Genomic DNA, 14,866 nt, shown 5'->3' with positions numbered 1-14,866 from the left:
TGATTATGTAAATTTTTATTGTTATAAAAATATATTATTTTTTTTTTTTTTAATGCATTATTGATAGATTAGAAAGTTTACCGTATTTAAAAATTAATAATAATATATATAAAATTGTACACGACTGTGTGGTATGAAAAAAAAAAAGTATTAGATAAAGTATTAGTTGATTATTGAATTATATTGCATAATTAGGGTTAAAAATTGGAAATTTATAGTGCATATTATTATAACACTATATATTATTTTGCCAATAAATATTGTGCCATTGTGTTTGCTGTGTCTTGATTTATTTTAATGCTTTTTTTTTTTTTTTTTTTTTTTTTGTCGCCCTGCTTTCACGATATTTGTTTACTTATTATCATTATTTAACAATTATTATTAAATATTTTCCGGAATATATTTATTATAGTAGCTAATATGGACGTGCCAAACCACGGACATTCGCTAGACAGTAAGTTGATCTATCTTTTTTTTGTTACTTTTTATATTTGCACGTCATCATAATTTTTCATTCATCATCATCTTCATTATCGTTTTTATCAAGATTCAATCAACCATTCAACTGAATGAATCAGCAATTCAACAAAGTGGCCACTGAATTCTTTAGAATTTTTTGTTTGAAAAAAAAAAAAAAAAAAAATCATTATCAATTTTTTCGACATCTTCATACCATTAAAAAAACGCAATCGATTCTTAAATTAAATCTACGTAAGCATATCCGTCACCAAACTTTTTATTTTTGAATTAAAATTGAAATTTGGTTTTATTGGTAAAATAAACAGTGGCCATAATGTTTTAAAATAAAATATTCAAGGTAAGATAAAACAAATCTAATAAAAATAAAATGATATGGCATAAATACATAAATATTAAAGATAATTTATGTTACAAAAACAATAATAATCCTCGGTTTATTATGTACTATATATAATAGTGTACTACACTAGACGAAGTGAGCGTAGATAATTTACAATTGGAGCAAGGTGAGAGCACGGATGAATGACTGCACTGTTTCTCACTATTGTTATTTTTGAATATATAATTAAAAAATAATTGTGAAAGCTTACGCCGTGTTGTAAATAGCTCAAGTTAGTAATTAATATATTTACACCTGGCGTGTGTGTAATTAGTGTGATATTACCCGAGTGTCGACTTTCTTAAATGAAAGCATCACACCAACATTTTATCTATTGTTTATTAATTTTTTATTAAATATTCAATTTGTTTACTGTTGTTATTGTTAAAGTTTATTAAAAATAACAACAACACTGAATTAAATCATGACGATCGTGGCACACGAATCTGCTGATAAGATAAAAAAATAAAACTCCTCCGGTTTATCGTTTACGTTGTATTGCACTTGCTTGATATAAAGTTATTCATTTTTTTTTTTTTTTTCTCAGTATCGATTGTAACCGTCCAAGTAAAATAATATTTTATTTATTTAACGTGTGAGTATTTTAAAGTAGTGTCTTGACCTTTGTTGACCTTTTTAACTTTATTTATTTATTAAAATTATTGGTCGTATTTAATAAAATAAAAAATAAAAAAATGCTGATGAATACGGTAATTGTACTTTTGTATAGATATATAATACAAAAGATTGAATTAAATGGATGTATTTGTACATGACATCACATAACGATGGAATGCGTGGATCGTAAGTTGGTTTTATATGAATGACTCATTGGGCAACGCGGCGTTTTCTATTTTTTATCTCCGGATTTATCCGAGTCCTATATATATAAATAAAATACTATTATGAGCACAAATTAAAAAAATAATAGAGTTTAATAAAAACAAACAATATAAAGTTAATTTCTTAACTCAATTAATTAAATTCTCCCACACTCTCTTCAGTTGTTGTCTTAATATTATATTTTCCCGTAAACAAACGCGCTTTTAAATTAATTTAAATGACACATTGTCTCGATCTCAATCTAAAGTTTCTCCGGAAAACTAACTACATTGAACATATCTCACGAGAGTTTAAGTTACTATTTGGAAACCTGTTCAACATTTTATACATCCTTAATTATAATTATATTTGTAACACTAAGCCAGTTATTAATATATTTATATATAATCATTCATCACAAAATATCTTAATAAAAGATGATATTTATCTTTTATATATTTGATATATAAATGAGAAGTGACATTTATTGGATCACAGTTGGTTTTGAGTATGCCTCCAGCTTTATTACTATTATTATTACCATCATCATCATCATTGTATTGATGTGTGTACACACGATTTATTGCTCGTATCATCATGTTGAATTTAATTTTTTTTATTAATAATTCAATTAATTTTCTTTGAAATAAATGACATTTGTATTTGTACTTAAAAAAAATAAATATTATTAGTTGATATAAAGGAGAATCTAAAAGAGAATAAAGGAGATGGAGGAGGTAAAAAATACAGGTTTTGTTCCCCTTCTCCAATACGATTAAGTCTCTCAATCTCAATATATTAAACTAAACCCAAGTCACCAGCAGCAACAAATCCCCACTACTTTTTTTAATAATTTTACGCGGGGCCCCATACCAGCCGGCGGGCGACAGTCCCACGTCTGGGTCATTTTTCGCGGCGATCGTTAGTAACAAACCAACAGTACGCGAGTGTAATGCTAGTATTGTCTGTAGTGTTGTGCATGTCTGGTGCGCGGGTGTTTACAGTAATTTTTCAATAACAATACAATAGAACTTGCAACATCCCATTTATTTAAAAACATCCCACGTTATTCTATGACATTACATTACTGACTAGACATATTAGACTACTCTAATCACAACTCATTACTTTTACAATTCACACTCGTTCACAAGTTAAGTGCAAGTGTTTGGATAAGCTATTTTAAATTGGTAAGAATTATATTTATAATAAATAGAAATATAAACTTAGTAAGGTATAGATATCTATAATCTGAGACTCTTTAAATTCTTTTGTTAAAAAATTTCGGTTACTAAGCTAATAATACTAGAAAAAAAAAAAAAAAAAAAAAAAAAAAAAATAATAATACAAGTACAAGTATCATGTGTCGGCTCGTGGGCATTGTGGTTTAGGTTTTGATATATAAAGGAATATAAAGAAAAAGAAAAATAATACATACTATACGGATCCCGGTTTACATTTATGTTATATGCTAGGGTATTATTGAAGGGCATCAGGATAATGACAATTGTAGATCGTTAATTTAACAATGCAGGTGTTTGAACACCTTTTTAAATTATATTTACAAAATACAAAATAATATACTACTCTGTATATTGAATGTATATATATATATATATATGTATATATATATATATATATATTTATTTGCTGACATCTGCTCTAGTTAAACAACAGCAACTCACGCTTCCGGTTATTTCGTTAAATTTTTCTTTTTTTTTTCTTTTTAATTGTTTTTAATGTTGGATAATTGGATTAGGTTAATTGGGATTTAGGTTAAATTGTGTCCAACGTAAGCGGTATCCCGAATACCAAATGCCAAAATCCTTACTTCGAGTACTTTACTTGTTGCTTGTGACGTCCTAATCTAATCCGAGTAAGTAATAAATAGCCTGGTTGCTCTTTACTTACTCAGAATCAGAACATATATCTGTGATGTATGCTGTATGCTGTACATTATGCAGTACTTTACCTACTGATAGAACCATTACGTCACGTATCACGTAAATCCCCGGTAAATATATAACAACAATAAGATATGACTAGTAGGGCTTTATCGTGTTTATAAAGTATATACTTACCGCAAACGTCACTTTATCTTTTTCAGTTGCATTTCGTTAACATATATAATGTGTTTTTAATTTTTACATACTTCTCTAATTAGATTATTTTAATTATTAGAAAGTCATTTTAAATAAATTAATTATTTAATTAGTTTTATATACATATATTTTATAAAAGAAAACACTTATCTTCAAAATTAATAGTATTTTCAAAAAATGATATAATTAGAAAGTTGATAGAAACAAAATTTTATGTATTTTTTAATCAAATTTATCAACCAAATAGTCAGTTAAAAATTTATATAAAACGTAATTAGTTTTTAAATAACCTACTACTGGTATTACTGATAAGATTATTTAATTATCAATTACTTGAATATAAAATTAAATGAATTTTTAATCAAATGATGGAGTAAAAAAATAATAAATAATGATGATGATGATGATGATGATGATGATGACAGATCTGTTATTAAATTACAAAGAGAGAAATTCAGTGCAATGATAATAATAACAACAACTATTATAAAATTGAGGGTATTACTACCTCTTAACTTTACTCATGTGTATTACTCATCTACAGAATAAAATTAGCAAACTATATTACAACTACTACTGATGGAGAATTAAATTAAATGATTGCCAGTAGCGACTATAAATTAGCTATTATACAATAATAAGCCAGTGTTATTAACTATTTATCAATGAAGAAATCGCGTGTGAATCAGAATCAAAATGATAATAATATTAATAATATCCTTATTAACATTATTAAATATAAAACTTAAAATAAAAGTATAGCCTGGAGTATTGAGTAGCTGGTTGATTTGAGTTTAGTTTAGTTGAGGTATTTGCAATTAAATTGGACTGGTGATTGTAGAGTGCTCGATCTCACGGTACATTATATACAATTGATTGATCCTATAGAACAAATAAACGGAAGTTTCGTATCCTGTTTGTCTATAAACCGACTGCATATTTATTTATTATTTATATTTACCTGACGCTGTCTTTCTATTATCTACTCATTTGTAATTATTACTATTATTATTATTATTATTATTGAATATACTCGGGTCATTTAACGAGCCATTTGATATATAATTTCAAATAAATAAGAGTAGAGACACTTGCGGTTATTCAGATGATCGCATTACACTCTGGAATGTCGTGATGATCATGTTTTATTGGTGATTAGCTGCAGGAAATTTACAACAAGGTCACTACACGTGCTCGTGCGGTATAACTCTCTTTTTATATATATTATACATTATACATAATACGCCTCTTTTTTATCTCTTACTTTTTTTATTATTACGTACTTAAATTAATCATTTCATTATTATTATTATTATTATTATTATTATTACTTGAATGGACTATTTAAAAAATATGTTAATAAGTAATTAAATGAGTCAATTAAAGTGATCTTTTGTTGTTTTAATAAAAATTTATATTTTTTATTGGATTAAAAATTTTCGCCAATTAATTTTGAAATATAAAACTAAGCAATAAAATGATAACAATTAACAAGAATATAGTAAATATTGTATATATAGTAAACAGAGTGATTAAAAAAGCACAGTTGTAACTGCACCTTTAAATTTATTTGGTCACATTGGCTGGTTTAATTTAAATTCACGTTCAGTTGTACGCCCTGACATTGTTTGGATTAAACAGTCAGTACCATTGACAATGACAATTACAATTACTAATTTTTTTTTTCATTTTAAATCAAATGTTTTATTATTTTTTAATGACCTTGTCCTCAACATTGAATCAAATCGGTTGGAAAAAAAAAAACACGCAAGTTAATTGTTTTTTAATTCCTTTAATAATATTGAAACATTTAAACAGCCAGTAATTGATTTTTTATTTAATATATATTTATTCAGAAATATAATTTAAAAAATAAATGAGTGAGGAAAGTATGATGATAATGTAACGATAATAGGATTAAACAATTATTTAAATTTAAATACATATATACATTTATTTTCAGTGGATTTTTTCTAAGGTTACCGGAAATTGTAATATATAGTTTTTCTTGGCAGAACTCCATCTGCCATCGCTCGAGGAATATTGGCTAACGATCTATACTACTATAGCTCGGTTAACGACCCCGAAAGTTAATATAATGCCAATTGCCGAGAGTGTGTCATCCGCTAGAGTATTTAGTTAAAAAAATGTCCTCGTTGCTTGCAATTATTCAGACACGAAACGCAATTTTATTATTATTAATATTAACTTGTCATGCCAAATTTTTTTTTTATTTATCATTTTTTATTGTCGCAGCGATGAATTATTTATAGTCACTTAATGCCGGATCCCAGACAACCTATTTGAAAGTCAATTTTACTTCCGGTTTTGCTGTAGAGTTTATGTATATTATAATTTTCAAGGTCTTGTGTGTATTTTTAAATTTCCACCAAAATTTATTTATTTAATATTTAATATAAATGATGATGAATAATAAGAAAATAAATTGAGACTAAGAAGGCTAAACCTATTATATTACCCTCATAAGTGGATTATTAAAACAACGTAAATAAGGGAAATAAAAAAAAAGTAAATGGATGAGAATGAGATTTTTTTTTAATAATATATGTGTAATAATTTGCGTGTGTGACTTGGATAATAACTGCGTAATGCAACAACACAATGTCGCGCGGTGGTTTTATGGTTTAGGGTTTAGGGTTTGGGGTTTGAGATTTGAGGATACAGTAGAAGCTGAAAGAGGTAAAGGCGTCGTGTAGTTGAGACGCCCTTTATCATGGGGCTTTAATTAAAATTACGTACGTTTCCACTTGTAACTCAACTTTATCTCACTTTTTTTTTTTTCCCTCTATTTAGTATTTTTATGAGCTTTTCATTATGCGATATTTATACATGTATATTTTTATGTAATGTAAAATATGAACGTGAAGCATCTTTGAAAAGACATGGCTACTATCCACTTTTTCTTTTTTTTTAGATTTTTTTTACCCATTCAAAGTCATCACTTAATAATGTTAACATTTTTTTATCTTTATTCATGTTATAATGTTGTACATAATAATGTCGACAAGCAAATTCATATCTCATTTATACCTTTATACCTCTTGAAAGAGACATTTTCAAAGATAATATTATATATAAAATAACATTTTCATTGTTTTTTATTAAAAATTACTAAACTGAAAAAACTCACAACATAACATATTAACATAAAATTTATTTTTCAAACCATCATCGAATTTAGAGTAAATGAATTTTTAATTAAAATTATTCGTTTGTATAATATCAGGTTTACTGAAGGGCTCGGTCACGGCGGAGCGTCCGCGAACACTTAGACGGCTGAGGAACGTCTACACGGGTAATTCCGGAATGGGAACCGGCAGCACAGATTCCTCAAACGAGCGGATTATCGACAATGCCAACGCGGATCCTCTGCTTCGGGAAAAAGATCGGGACAGGGAGGAAAAATCCCTGAGTATTATGAGTCCCTTTGACGAGCAAGAGGAGTGGGCTAAAATATCTGAAATTATGGCTTCTTTCGGAACTGGACTTGTCAGAGAATCTGTATTTGTTAATGAGCTGGAGAAAGAATTTCAATCGAGACTTGGTAATTAATAATTATTTATTTATTTATTAATAATTCAGAAACAAATAATCAAGATTGTTGTTGTTTTTTTTTTTTTTTTTTTTTTTTTTTTATTTTTTATACAAAGGGATAGGATGTGAAACAAATAGCCCAACGGTTACGACAACTATAGGACAGTGGTTGTTAAATTTAGGTTTCGCAGATTACGAATCACTTTTTTTAAATTATGGTTTTGATGACCTTGAATTTATTGTAAGTAGTATTAACAAAAATAATAGTAATAATAATAATTAAAAGATAAATACAAGTGATTTATGATGATTTATTGTATTAAAAATAAAAAAATAAAATAGAACGGCGTGTTGGAGGAATCGGACCTAAAAGACATGGGAATAACGAGCGACACGGAGCGCGCTGTGATAATGAACGCCTCGTTGTCGCTGAACAAGCGCGTCGACAAAAGATCTGGCTCACAGGCGAGGACCGTCGAGGAGTGGCTCAAGGGGATAAATTTAGATAACTACCTCGAGACTTTTAAAAAACATCTCTACACTGACATGGATCGGGTTAAGAGAGTTTGGGAAGTTGAACTTGCGGCGGTCCTTGAGATCCAAAAACCCGGGCATCGGAAAAGAATTTTGGCCTCGGTTACCGGTCCCACTCCAAGATCTAAAGCTTTGGCTACCAATGGACGTCCTTCCAATTTAGATGACATCAACAAGGATCTCAATAATTTAGTGAGTTTTTTTTTCATTTAATAACAATTATCATTATTAAATTCATTGGAATTATTAATTATACCTATAACCAAACCATGGACAGACCCTCCAGTCAATAACTTCCAATCAAATTAGTACTTTATTGGATGGCTGGGACATATACACATGCATATATATTTATATATAGTTAATCAAAAGGGAAACTGGGAAACAGAGCACGCCACTTGATGGGACAGTAGACAGTAGACAGTAGATAGTAGACATTGTCGGTGATAGACAGCCAACATCAGAAACCAACTACTATGGGGTGCTTTTCGATCATCGACACAATGAGAGCTCGATGTTTCGATACTCTTGTCGAGTAGCTGGATTAAATTATATATATATATATATATATATATATATATATATATATATATATATATATATATATATATATATAATATAGGGTGACGTATTGCGCTTAACTTTCTCCCCTTCAGCATTGACAGAGCGAGTAAAACACATGTACAATGAACAGAAGGATGCCATTCGATCGCGTTATAATGTAAATAACGTGGCTAATTGGAGACACGGACATTGTGTGATACGATGACTCTTTCATCTGTCTCATTCGAGCGCAAATTCCAACCTTTTTTTATTTTACAAGTCTACTTGCTGTGACAGACACCATCGCTCTGTGGTTAGGCTTTTTTACCTGCTTTTGTCACACTTTGGTTACTTATTAATTAGTTTTACTGAGTAAACATTTTTTTTTTTAAAATTTTTTTTGTATTGAAAACCCTTTTCATTGGTTTTATTTTAGATATCCGGTTTCTCAGCAGATACCTCGAAGCACTTTATTTTTTTATTTTCTTTGATGTTATTTTTTTTTCTGGCATTGTACCCAGCCCAAAAAGATACTGAGAGATAAAACAAGTTATTCCCTGGTTGTAGCCGAGTAGGTTTTAGTCTATAGGAGCCTACGGAATGTTGGTTACAGAAAACTAATATTCAGCAGTTAAAAGAGGAGATTCGCGACAAGCTACCCGAGACCCAGAACTCTCAGAACAATGGAAATCCTCCGGTGACCCAAAATTCTTCGACAACTGTCGTAACTGGAACTAATGCAGTGACCACGGGTACCTTGAGACACAGAAAGAATCGGCCAGCACCTCAACCACCTCATCCTCCTCACCGACCTGAAAACGGGACACCCTCTGCTGAACAACTGGAGATACGAGCACCCTCAGAGCTACTTTTTGGCGTACCCTCGACTCTTAAAACTCAATGGAGGCATCAGCCCAAGGTTCTAGTCACTAGCAATATCACTTATGTTGCCAATGTAAGTTTATTTAATTTAATAACATAAAAAACAGTTTCATTTTTACATCAAGATTGTATATAGGGGGAAAAAAAAAAAAATTGTTTTTTTTTTTTTTTTATTATTTTCTATTACACAGTACTTGGGGTCTACCGTTGTAAAAGAATTGCGTGGAACAGAATCCACCAAAAAGTCTATACAGAAGCTCAAAAACACATGCAGAGATCCTCGTGTTAGTTTGGCCATAACACTAGCAATTTCTTACCGCGGGGTTAGATTTTTGGATACAAATACCAATGTAAGAAGAAAATTTTGTTAAAAAGAAGCTTTTTTCTTTTTCTAATAATTTTTAACAAAGATACGAGTTTAGTTTTTGTTGTTACAGGAACCGATTTGTGATCATGAAATCCGTAATATTAACTGCGCTTGCCAAGACGCCGACGACCTAACGCATTTTGCATATATAACTAAAGATCACGCAAGCCGTACACATTTTTGTCATGTATTTTGTGTATCTACAATGGTAATTTACTTTTATCATTTTAAAAAGTCGCTTTGAAACTTATCGAAATTTACTGGTGAATAAATGTCTATCTGATTGGATGTATTAAAAAAATGTAAAATTTATTTTAATTAAAGGACCAAGCAACCGAGGTGATTCTAACACTGGGGCAAGCATTTGAAGTGGCTTATCAAATGGCGTTGAAAGACAAACTGACCGGGACTGGAAATGGAAACAGCCAAACCGTCCGTTCACAGTCGGCGAGTCAACTGACAAACATCACACACACACAGGTTAATGTTAATTCGAGTAAAACACCAAATGGAAATAATAATCAAAGCAATGACACTTGTGCCAATGATAAAAATTCAACACCAACATTAACTACTCAAATTAATAAAAATAATTCAAATAGTATAACAGCAACAATAAATATTAGTAGCAGCAGCAGCAGCAGCAGCAGCAGCAACAGCAACAGCAACAGCAATAATGGAAATTCTTCTAACTCTAATACTCTCAAGGCCAAGTTTAAAATAAATAAAACTAGCACAAATGTAAATACAAATTCAAATTCAAATTCTCATTGCAATGTTAACATGATCACAAATTCACATGCTGGGATAAATGTCACCGTTGGAAGTAATTGCACTTCCAGTGGGAATTCAAATGCCAATACTAAGGGAGGACCAGTCCCGGTACCGCCAAAGCCCCTGGTAACGCACGGGCGCTCACACTCAGTAAACGACATCAAGATTAATGGGAATCAGTTAAAGCTCGTACCAACTCCGGTTGATGACATCGGAATCGGCGTCAAAGACATGAAAGCTGGCTCTCGAGCACCCATTGCCCTTTCTGAAGAGCTATAATTATCATCAATATCATCGACCTCATTAATATCATCTAAATTAATACATCAATATCGATATTATTATTAATTATATACTCCATAAGTCCGTTTATTATTTATTTAGTTTAAAATCTAAACTGTGATTATTTTTTAAATTAAACAATGCATTATCGAGTCTTCAACTACAAGGACAACGAGTTATCTCTAGTGATTTTTATTATTAAAATAACAATTTGGTAAGTTTTTTATTAAATTCATATATTAACTAATAGTATATTAAATTCTATCATCGATCGTGTTGACAATTTTACTCTTTAGAAATATTTATTAATCAATTAATAATGACATTCCCTTGAAAAACCTTTTTTTTAAATTTTTAATACTAACTATTATTATATCGATTGATGAATATGCTCAATTATTGATTATTAGATTGAGTTTCAATTTTAAATTAATTTTTAATAATTTACTCGTAATAATCAAATGATGAGCCTACTTTTTTAATTAATATTTTATAAAGACTGAGAATTTTAACGAGATTAGGGTAAAATTTTGATCTTGTAAACCGGTCAACGGTTGATAACTTTAAACTTATCCACGAATTAGACTTGTTAAACTTTTTCAATTATATAACTCAGTGAAAAATATAACAAGTCTTTTCCTGGTCTCAATGTCCATGTTCTTGTAACTTTCGATAATCATGACGCAATTGACATTTTATTAAATTTACAAAATCTACTAATTAAATTCGATAATAATTTAGAATTATCAAGCTAGGACAAAATTTTGAGGAAAAGTGTGGAGTTTAAAAGGTTTAATTTTAGCTTATTGATAATCTAAAACAAGGGCATTTAAAAAAAAAAAAATAATAATTATAATAATAATAATAACATATGTCGTCCTAGAATTTTTTAGATGAAAAGAATAATGATTGGGTTGAATAAAAACAGTTGGTAGACTAGACCAAAGAAATGAAGAGGGATTTCAGACTAGTGATTTTAAAAATAAAATTACTCAAGTTTTAATTGATGATAATAATAATCAATAGTAACTAAACTGCCAAAAAATCCCTAATGGATTGTTACTGTATTATTAAATTAAAAATAAACCGACGAATTAATATTTAGATAAAGAGGGCTAATAAATTATTAATTATTAATAAATAATTACATACCAAAGCGTGTCGGTATTGTAGAAAATTGTATACTACCAATAATAATTATTCATAATAATAATTAAACAATAAACATCAATAACGAGTTTTATAATTTTGTTCATTTTTATATTCGCGTTTGTATTCTAAATATTTAAACGCTTTCAATAAAGTTAGTTTAAATTTTTCCTGCCATTATAAAAACAAATTAGCTTTTATCGATAAATATTAATTATGCCATGCCAGTAAATTAGATATAAATTTCAGCTAAGAAATTTTGTTTCAATCATCGAGGTTAAAAATTTATATTTATTTTATAATTGAGATTAAACTTTGTCTTTAAGATATTAAATATAAATTATATAAAATATTGCTTATAGCGTAATAATTCTATATACCATAAAATTAATATAAATTTAAGGCGAAAATTTTTAATCGGTGGTATATTAATGTTGCTTACTAAAATCTTAAAAGGGTTTTAAATCTTTATTACAGTTAATACTGCGTATCATTTAATACCTTTGATTTTATTTTAATAAAAAAATTACGAGTCTTAAAAGTTAAATGCACAGCATTTCAATTAATAAGAGGCAAAGCGTCAAAGAAAACTCAAGATTTAAATAATTTCAATGATAAATCTTTATATACATAGATATATATATATATATATATATATATATCTATCCATCCGGGCCAACTTATTATAAAGCTCTGATTTAAGGATTGAGCTTGCACTAATTAAAAGTATAAATTTTTGTCAAAGAGACAAAGAGACACACTGAGATTTTCGAATTTAAAACATGACATTTTAGAGAGAAAGAGAGCTGAATAATCATTATAATATATACATATATATATATATGTATCTTGAATGGTTTGTGATTATTGTCACGCACATCAGCTCAAGGGTCGGTATGTTAAATCTGTATGTGTGTACATGAGAATGACAAAAAGAAGAAAAAAAAAAACAGTATTGTGAATATTGAGGATTAAGGGTAAAGAATATAATAGTGAATAGTATAGAGAGTTAAGTATCGTAGTAAACTAAAAGTTTTTAGGGGCGAATTGGTTATGCTGATAGTTACTTTTAAAGGGTGTGTTACAGTGTTACAGTGTTACACACTCCTCCCCAAAACTTTCTCTTTAACTCAATAAAGCAGCAATACGATTAGATATATCTATTCTATATACATATACTTATTATTATTATTATTGTGTCACTATCATCCCTTCATTATATAATTGTATATTATTATTATTATTATTATTATTATTAATAGATGTTGTCTTAATGTTTCCAAGTTTTTTTTTCCCCAAAATTTATTTATTAGATTTCTGAATAATAAAAAAATTTACTATCAAGTAAATCTTTAATTAAAAAGTTATTTTTTGGTAGAAGTAATAAATAAAAATTATAAATATGTAATACGAATAAATTTTTAGCTGAATTGTATTGTATATAAGTTGGATGTAACGCACTGTAAAATAAGCGTAAGTCCCAATTAATTAATAAAAACTAAAAAGTAACTGTGCAATGTTGTAATTATCTATAATATATTTATTGAAAAATCTATGACAGCTCGAATACGCTTTCTCTACCCTTATCTTATATATATATATATGTATCGGGACAAATGAGCTTCGGTAAAGTAAAAATAAATAAATAAATGAAATATAGTAAAAAGTGTCGAATCAAAACCCATATCGATTGTTATTACTTTAAGCTCATTTGTTCTTGTCTATTGGTGCGATTATTATTAAATTATTTATTATTATTATTAACCTTTGTGATATTATTTGTTTTGTCTGATAGTTGTTAATTAAAATATGTCATTTATAAATCACGTATAATCAGCTTCGCTTGTTTAAGTCGATCCTCATTAATCATTATAAAATATTTAAAATTAAAAAATTATAATCCATATTATTAAGATTAATAAAAGCTGTAAAAAAATTATTTTATTTTTTATTATCTAGTTTATATTTATATTTAAATAATTATTAGTAACAACTACCAAAAACATATAATGGAATAAATCAAAAATTATAATATTTATAAAAAATAATTATTTAAGAGCTTTATTATTATTATTATGTAATAATTAGACGCAATTTATTTATTTTAAATAATATAATAAAAATAAAAAAAGGGCAGTCTGGTTATACGCTGGCAATACTTGCGTTTATTCAATTGTATACACTCGTCTATTTATCTATATTTCTCTATTTCTCTATTTATTGTTCATGTTTATTAGAGTTATATAAATAAAAAAATATTGAAATCCAAATTTAATAATCTTTATTTCTTTATCCTCAGTGTTTGATAATTTTTCAATGAAATTATAAATTTAAAGTCTGAAAGTAACAGAGGAAAGTTGAGAGAGGAACGGCAAGAAGAAAACGGGGCTGGTTAAAAGATGCTAATTAACTATATCAAGTTTTGTAAACTTTTTATTAAGTTTTTCGATTAGCAAGTAGGATTGTTACGATGCGGGCGCGAGCGGTTTTACTCTTACTTGTACTTGTTATCTTGGTTATAGCTTGAGTTATATCAAGGAAGGAAAAGATGGAGAGACCAATTGAAGCTTTAATTGTATAACAAAACTAGTGAAAATAATAATAGTCCTCGACCAAGTTAACTTTGATCGTTAAAACAGTTTTCAACCCTATATACATATAACTATACAACTATTGTTATATAATTGATTAAAAAATTAATCTTTTATTCAAATTATTGTTTGAAATCGATAACAAAAATAGAAGTAGAAAAAGGATTGGGATTGAGAAGTTGAGAAGGAGGTTAGTTTAAGAGGCATCCCCCGAAAAGCGTATCCGACGAAAAGCGATCAAGGCACCCCTAGCTACCGCGCGGAACAAAAGAAATAAACGAGGGCGCGGTTTGTGCGTGACGTTGTTATATAAGTGCGTGCAAACAATCTTTGCGGCAACCGGCGAGACCTTGATCGTACTTTTCTTGATATATAATATATATATATATATATATATATACAAATA

At 28.4% G+C, this 14,866-nt stretch overlaps 1 protein-coding gene across 7 annotated transcripts in view; it reads left to right on the top strand.

Annotated features, from left to right (window-relative positions):
- LOC123272008 (ankyrin repeat and sterile alpha motif domain-containing protein 1B) overlaps positions 1-12,807 on the top strand; it is a 28,128-nt gene extending 15,321 nt beyond the window's left edge. For 2 of the 7 annotated variants that reach the window (XM_044738590.1, XM_044738585.1), the window contains 8 exons: positions 413-454; positions 7,031-7,348; positions 7,455-7,579; positions 7,681-8,064; positions 9,029-9,370; positions 9,489-9,647; positions 9,735-9,872; positions 9,989-12,807. In XM_044738590.1, the coding sequence (XP_044594525.1) occupies positions 413-454; positions 7,031-7,348; positions 7,455-7,579; positions 7,681-8,064; positions 9,029-9,370; positions 9,489-9,647; positions 9,735-9,872; positions 9,989-10,717 (2,237 nt within the window). In that variant the 3' untranslated portion in view covers positions 10,718-12,807. The remainder of the gene's footprint in view (positions 1-412; positions 455-7,030; positions 7,349-7,454; positions 7,580-7,680; positions 8,065-9,028; positions 9,371-9,488; positions 9,648-9,734; positions 9,873-9,988) is intronic. The other 5 variants (XM_044738591.1, XM_044738589.1, XM_044738588.1 and 2 more) reach the window with 4 other exon arrangements.
- The last annotated feature ends 2,059 nt before the right edge of the window (positions 12,808-14,866 follow it).

Source organism: Cotesia glomerata, linkage group LG9 (genome assembly GCF_020080835.1).
Source record: "Cotesia glomerata isolate CgM1 linkage group LG9, MPM_Cglom_v2.3, whole genome shotgun sequence".
In the NCBI taxonomy this organism is placed as follows: domain Eukaryota; kingdom Metazoa; phylum Arthropoda; class Insecta; order Hymenoptera; family Braconidae; genus Cotesia; species Cotesia glomerata.
This window is presented reverse-complemented; position numbering and strand designations above follow the sequence as displayed.